Source organism: Eurypyga helias, unplaced genomic scaffold, assembly GCF_000690775.1.
Source record: "Eurypyga helias isolate BGI_N326 unplaced genomic scaffold, ASM69077v1 scaffold4263, whole genome shotgun sequence".
Lineage (NCBI taxonomy): Eukaryota > Metazoa > Chordata > Aves > Eurypygiformes > Eurypygidae > Eurypyga > Eurypyga helias.
The window spans coordinates 1-6,838 of NW_010242965.1; the positions used below are offsets into that span (position 1 = coordinate 1).

A 6,838-nucleotide genomic window follows, 5' to 3' on the forward strand; every position below is an offset into this window, starting at 1 on the left:
TAGTCGGAGTCAAACCCCGACAGTCCCCGCACTGAGCCAGAGGACGCACTGATGCGGGCAGTGCGTGGGGCCGTGCTGTTGGCCTGGGAGCTGTTAGAGCTACCCAGCAGGAAAGACAGAGGGCGTATCGTTCTGGGATCTGCCTGGCAGAGGTCTGGCTTTCAGTTTGGAAATGACATCTGTGAACCCCATCTGGAAACTCAGCGCCAGCCCCCTCTCATTCTCACGAGAAACAGTGGAGGTAATCTTCCACCACCCAAAACTGTCTGTGCGGGAAGAGCACTTGGCTGTCGGTGCATGTCCTGGCTCAGACAGAGGCACTGCCTGTGGGTGGTGGCAGAGCCTCCAAGGATCTGCGTAACACCAGCTTGGCGGGGAAGCAAGCGCCTTGCTGCCCACCGCCCTGGGGGGCCTGGCTGGCACAAACACCACGTAAGATGTCGTTTCAGGCTGGCTGTTCTTGCGGGGGGCCACGCGTGTGCCGTCACAGTGAGCTGACTCAGAAGTTGTGTTGGTTTGTACGCTGTCGGATTTGATTGTAGGCTGTTTTTTTGGTTGGGTGGTTTGGCATCCGCCTTTTGAGATCTCCTGGTCCTCGCCTGGAGGAGAGGCAGGGCCGGCTGCAGAGGCGTAGCCAGTAAAAGCACCGGTGCACGTCTTGGTTGGCACTCGTGGTTGTGCCGCTCAGAGCGCGCTCTGCCCGCGGACTTGCTTGAAGGTCCCGCGTATGTGCTTTAAGGCCAACAGGCGCCTTCGCTGGCAGGTGTAGTGCTAGACACTACACTAGCGTGCCCAGAATCGCTTTATCCCTCTAGTGGAAAAGTAAGTGTGCTTGGGCTTTTTTTCGTTCTTAGCCTTACTTTTTTGTTATTTTATTTGAGGCTAAACCTTGATTAAATTCCTGCTTACCTTAAAACTGCTAATATTCTGGGAGGGGACTGGGGAGTTAAGTGGCTGAAGTTTAGTTTGTTTGACTTACGTGTATGAAGTAAACGATCCTTAACAGCGACTCTTATACTGTTGATTACAGGAACGTAGAGAAGTTGCCAGACAGTTGTTTTTATTTTGCATTTCCTTGACTATTAGATGGGAAACTAGCCCCTAAGATGGATGTGGCCATCACGAGTAAGTATATAAAGTATTCATTGTTTGGGTCATTGAGGAGCTGTGTGGCTCATCTTTGGTGTGATTACGCAACCTTGATTTAATCCATGTCCACTGAACTGTGTAACGACTAAAGAAAACCTTCTGAAGAGCCAGGCAGCCGCTGTGTTTCCGTTCACGTTGTGTCTTCTCTCTCCTCCTTATGCCTGACTCCTTGTTCTCCGCCTGTTACAGCGTGCTGTCTGCAAACTAAACCGACCTAACGGCTCTCCTCTTGCCTTCTCCCCCTTTGCCTAACAGCGGAAGGCTATGCTGCATTTCAGGAGGACAGTTCCGGTGACGAAGCTGAAAGCCCTTCAAAGTTGAAGCGGTCCAAGGGAATACATGTCTTCAAGAAACCCAGCTTTTCCAAAAAAAAGGAAAAGGATTTTAAAATAAAAGAGAAACCCAAAGATGAAAAACACAAGGAAGAGAAGCATAAGGAAGAGAAGCATAAGGAGAAGAAGTCAAAAGACTTAACGGCAGCAGATGTTGTAAAACAGTGGAAAGAGAAGAAGAAAAAGAAAAAGCCAATTCAGGAGACAGAGATACCTCAAGTGGATGTTCCAAGTCATAGGCCCGTGTTTGGCGTTCCCTTGGCCGACGCGGTGGACAGGACCATGATGTACGATGGCATCCGCCTGCCAGCAGTTTTCCGTGAATGTATAGATTACGTAGAGAAGTATGGCATGAAATGCGAAGGCATCTACAGAGTTTCAGGTACTCTGGGCACACCGACGTGCAGGTTCCTAAGGTCTTTACTTGCAGTTCGCTTAGTATTTCCCATTTTCGACACCTAGAGACCCCCTTTGCAGCTGCGCTCGTTTTAAAGGTAACGGGGTAGCCGCAGTTCAGGTGTGAAACCCCAGCAGGGCCGCTGCCGCGCGGCAGTGAAAAGTCTCGTGGCTTGGCCTTTTGTCGTAAGTCGGTAACTGTGGGTAAAAGGCGTTAGCAGGGCCCGCTTGTAACGTTTCACTTCTGCCCGAGACATGCACAACGGCCAAGATGAAAAATAACCATTTCATGACCTAAGCTTCCCACTGAGTTGCTTTTTCCAGTTGCTTCCATTGCTATAACTTTTTTTTCCCCTGTGAAAAACTTCCTTTCTCTGAGCAAATACACTAATAAGGAGAAAATCCAAGTTTCGCTACTTGGGCTGAGGAAAGCAGCCAGCTAATCAGCCCTGGTTGTTGCGTAACACCAGCTTACACAAACGTTACATGGCCCCTGGGTTTGTGAACTGCCTCCGCGCCGTAGCTCCTGTCATGCTGCGGGTACGTTTAGAGGAGCAAGGACAGGTGAGACAAGGGATTTGCAGAAAAGCATTTGCAGACGAGCTGCCAAGCGCTGTAAGACGGGAATCAGAGCGGTTTCCCAGGCTTTGTTAAGCTGCCTTCATGCGGCGGCACCTGGCAGGCAGGCAGAAATACCACAGCAGCTCAGCAGTTTTGCCAGCTTGCCTCTCGGAAGCTGGTTGCGTGTTTTCAGGAGACGGTGTGTTGGGAATTTTCACGGAGGGAGGTGTGTTTTCTGTAAAGCCTATTCCATGTTGGTGCTTTGTAGGTGTTCTCCAGCACAGTAGCACCCTCTTGTGTGTGTAGGGTTGTTAAAGTTGAGAGAGCTCAGAGAGGATTGCAGTGTTTTAACACCCCGACAGCCCCTTGTGAGGAGATTCCTCCACGGAGGAGTGGCCCGCTGGAAATCTGGGAACTAAGAAGTGTGGGGTTTGGGTTCGGCAGAGGAAAGCTGTTGTAGGCAGAACTCGTTGCGCGACGCTTGAGTTGATGACGTTACTTGCTGCTGGGCTTAGGGCTGCATCCTGGACGCTGAGTGCAAACACGCGGTCGGCCGCCTTGTTCCCCTGCCCCTCCTCGCCCTGCTTCATGCTCCGCCGTGCAAGGGAACGCTGGTGCCGGTTCCCACGCAAGAGCTTCGGCGGTGCCGTGGTTTCGCTTCGCAGTAGGAGTCGGTGCTTTTAGCAGCAGCCATCACCTGATTTTTGAGTCGGGACCTGAGCTTTGTTACACGTGGGTAACCTCCTAGCTTAGGTTGTAAGGAGAGGCGAAATGAACGCGTCTCAGAAACCAAAAAAGTAGAAAATTGTAACTATTACGCGTTTACGGTTGAAGATTTCTCTTAATTCTTGATCTAAATATTTTAAGGAATAAAATCAAAAGTTGATGAGCTAAAAGCAGCCTATGACCGAGAAGAATCTCCCAACCTGGAAGAATACGAGCCAAATACAGTAGCCAGCTTGCTGAAACAGTACCTGCGAGAACTGCCAGAAAACTTGCTTACCAAAGAGCTCACGCCCCGCTTCGAAGACGCTTGCGGAAAGAGCACGGAGGCTGAGAAAGTTCAGGAGTGCCAGAGGTTGCTGAAAGAGTTGCCGGAGTGTAACCACCTCCTCATTTCTTGGCTGGTTGTGCACATGGACCACGTTATCGCGAAGGAGCTGGAAACAAAAATGAACATCCAGAATATCTCCATAGTGCTCAGCCCTACTGTCCAGGTACGTGTGCCGCAGGGCGGGATCTCGGCCCAAGGCAGGCTCGTCGTAGGAGCTCTCCTGCCGGTGGGAGGGGTATTGTCCCGTACAATTGAGCTAAATGACAGCTTCTCCTTATACCCCAGGAACCTAAAATGCTGGGAAAGTGGGAGCTGCCACACTGTGGGCCTCGGGCTTGGGTTGTTGTGAGACTGCAACAAAGATTGCTGTTGGGGGTTTCATTCTGTCACGAACAGAATTAATTCAGCATTGAATTCGTCCAGTAATCCCTGCAGATACCCAGCGTCTGGGGCTTCTGATTCAGTGAAAGTCTAGTGAAGACTCTGTCGCTGCTTCATTTTAATGGGCTCTGTCCTGCAAATGGATCTTCCTGGCAGGAGCGCGGACTCCGGTATAATGGCTTTGGTGTCTGCAGTTGGGGAAAACCAACTGACTTGGTTTTCCAGCGAGATTCTGTGGTTTCTGGATTGATTAATTCCTTAATAAGCATCTTGGAAATACTTAATTTAAGCACAGCTCAGAATTGGCTGGGTGCGTACCGGAAAGGCGGCGTTACGGGGCGTGGGTCTCGCAGAAGAAAAGCCTGGCTTTATAATGAAGTGCCAAGGCCCAGTAGGAAAAGGGCCGGGTATTGTTCTTGGCTCTGCTGCGCCGGCCACTTCCCAGCAAATAACAGAAGTAACGATCAGTGTAAAAGGGTGCAGGCCCGATGGGGGTCTGTTCTTATGTAGATTTTAAAGTGCAGGCAGTGACAGAACTCCAACCTTTCAGGGTTGATTTTTGAATTCTAATGGAAGGTGGAGTATCAGAATCAGCATTTACTTCCATCTCTTGTTGAAACGAGGAAAAATACAGCAGCAGACCCGTTCAAACTACTTTTTCTGCCGATTAAATCTTATCTGCTGCATCAAGTGCCTCAGAGACACGGGTGAAAGAGAGGGCCAAGTGATTCCGCAGGGGCAGCAGTGGGTGGTTGAAGTGGCGTTTCTAATGGGGATGTTCATCCCCGTGGGGACGGGCAGAAAGGCATTCTGAAGGCTGCTCTGTAAAGGTGACGTGAACAGATTTGCCTCAGCAGCCTTCTGTCAAATCTGTGTACAGATTTGCCTCAGCAGCCTTCTGTCTGCCCTGCCCTCTCTTTGCAGATCAGCAACCGTGTCCTGTACGTGTTTTTTACGCACGTCCAAGAGTTCTTTGGGAATGTGACCCTCAAGCCGGTGACAAAACCTCTCCGCTGGTCAAACATGGCGACGATGCCAGCACTTCCAGAAACGCAAGAAAGCATCAAAGAAGAAATCAGGCGACAGGTTGGCAATTCCTTCACTGTCTGTCTTTGCCCTGGCTTTCGTGCGGGCAGCAGCGTGTTCTCCTAAGCTGCTGACAGCTCGTTCAGTACTTGGACGGTGGGAGGAAGGTTTGGAACACATTCCAACCCAAACCCTTCTCTGATGCTGGTTTTGTAAACGCAGGTGGCTCTATGTCACGGGCTGAGCATACGTTACGTGTCAAGCTTTGGCAGCCAGAACGGTTTTTCTCCTCGGTCTGCTCTGCTGTGATCAATTCGAGGCACTAATTTCTTTGGCATTATTTCCAGGAGTTCCTACTGAACTGTTTACACAGAGACTTGCAGGCAGGGATAAAAGACTTATCCAAAGAAGAGAGACTCTGGGAGGTGCAAAGAATTTTAACAGCTCTGAAGAGGAAACTAAGAGAAGCAAAGAGACAGGTAGGTAACTTGTGTATTTATTGGCCAAACATCCAAATCACAGATGAAACTTACCTGGGGTATTTGTAACTGTGCCAGTTCTTCCTGAAGTTTCATGACTGTCAGTGATTCGTTTCCTGGGGAGAGTCGTTCAGCCCCATCGTTTAATCTTCCCATTGAAAACACCATCCATGAGAGAGGGCTCCATGGCCATGGAATTGGGGCTGTTCTTCGCCAGCGTGAACGCTGAGGATGTGACCAGCCTAGAGGGACGGTATTCCCTGGGTCACAGTTGGGGTTCAGAAGGGATGGGTGCCACCGAGGAGTTGCATCACAAGTTTCTTTCTGCGCACTCGGGTTTCATTCATCTCGGGGAGTTTTAGCTTGAAAAGGCTGAGGAGAAACAAGACAAGACTTTCTGGAATCGGCTCTGCATCACGTCTGATATCATCCTAAGTAACTCCAGTTACAGACCTTTGGAGTATGAGAACAGAAAGGCATTTTTAGGGAAAACTGGGCCACTCATGAGCTCATAGAGCTGTGTCACCTGGAAATGCCTGAGGAAACACACTCTTCTGTGTGCTCCCAAGACACAGATGGACAGGGAGAGAGGGGTGCGCGTATGCACGTACGGTGCTTCTGCGGGCTCAGTAGGAAAAGGATCCACTCCTTTTCGGAAGCGTAAGCGTAGTCTGCTACGCTTGTAGCCGGGATGTTGTTCCCTGGGTGGAACAGCTACCTGTATTCATACTGTTCATACCCCTTGGAACAACGTTCCCTAACTCCCAACAATGCACAGGCACCCACATAGATGCAACCACCTTTCAGCCCTTTCTACTGGAGACTTTTCCTCCAATACCTTCAGCAAGTTCTCTCTGACAGTAGGCAGTGACGGGGAAGGTGCCCTTTAAAGGTTCTCTTTCTCTGGCAGGAGTGCGAGACCAAGATTGCCCAGGAAATCGCGAGCCTTTCGAAGGAGGACGTCTCCAAAGAAGAGATGAATGAGAACGAAGAAGTCATCAACATTCTGCTTGCCCAGGTAGGTGGCAGGCATGTGCCTCTCGGTCTGCCGGCGCTTCCTTCTTCCCCCGCTTTCGGAAACACGAGACGCGTTGAACTTCCATTTGCTTTGAGGTCTTGATGGGTCGGCACCGGAAGCAGGCACACGAAGCACATCTGCCGGAAGCGTTTCCGAGACCGGCTTCGCCTCGCCGCGTCCTGGGGCACGCTTGGGGTGTGTATCTGCGGGACATAAATCAGGGCTTTAAGCGAACTGATTGATCCTTGCAGGAGAATGAGATTTTAACGGAACAAGAAGAACTGCTGGCCATGGAGCAGTTTCTGCGGAGACAGATTGCCTCAGAGAAGGAAGAAATAGATCGCCTTCGAGCAGAAATAGCGGAAATACAGAGGTAAGAGAGAGTGCGCCCGCTCTCGTGGGATCCCGTGCCAGGCCCGACTCCGGGACTAGAAGGACAGGC

At 50.6% G+C, this 6,838-nt stretch overlaps 1 protein-coding gene across 1 annotated transcript in view; it reads left to right on the plus strand.

Annotated features, from left to right (window-relative positions):
- The first annotated feature begins 1,106 nt into the window (after positions 1–1,106).
- Positions 1,107–6,838, plus strand: part of RALBP1 (ralA binding protein 1) — a 6,584-nt gene continuing 852 nt past the window's right edge. Inside the window, exons 1-7 of the mRNA XM_010149225.1 lie at positions 1,107–1,125; positions 1,405–1,863; positions 3,306–3,655; positions 4,798–4,959; positions 5,247–5,378; positions 6,289–6,396; positions 6,648–6,769. Of these exons, the coding sequence (XP_010147527.1) occupies positions 1,107–1,125; positions 1,405–1,863; positions 3,306–3,655; positions 4,798–4,959; positions 5,247–5,378; positions 6,289–6,396; positions 6,648–6,769 (1,352 nt within the window). The remainder of the gene's footprint in view (positions 1,126–1,404; positions 1,864–3,305; positions 3,656–4,797; positions 4,960–5,246; positions 5,379–6,288; positions 6,397–6,647; positions 6,770–6,838) is intronic.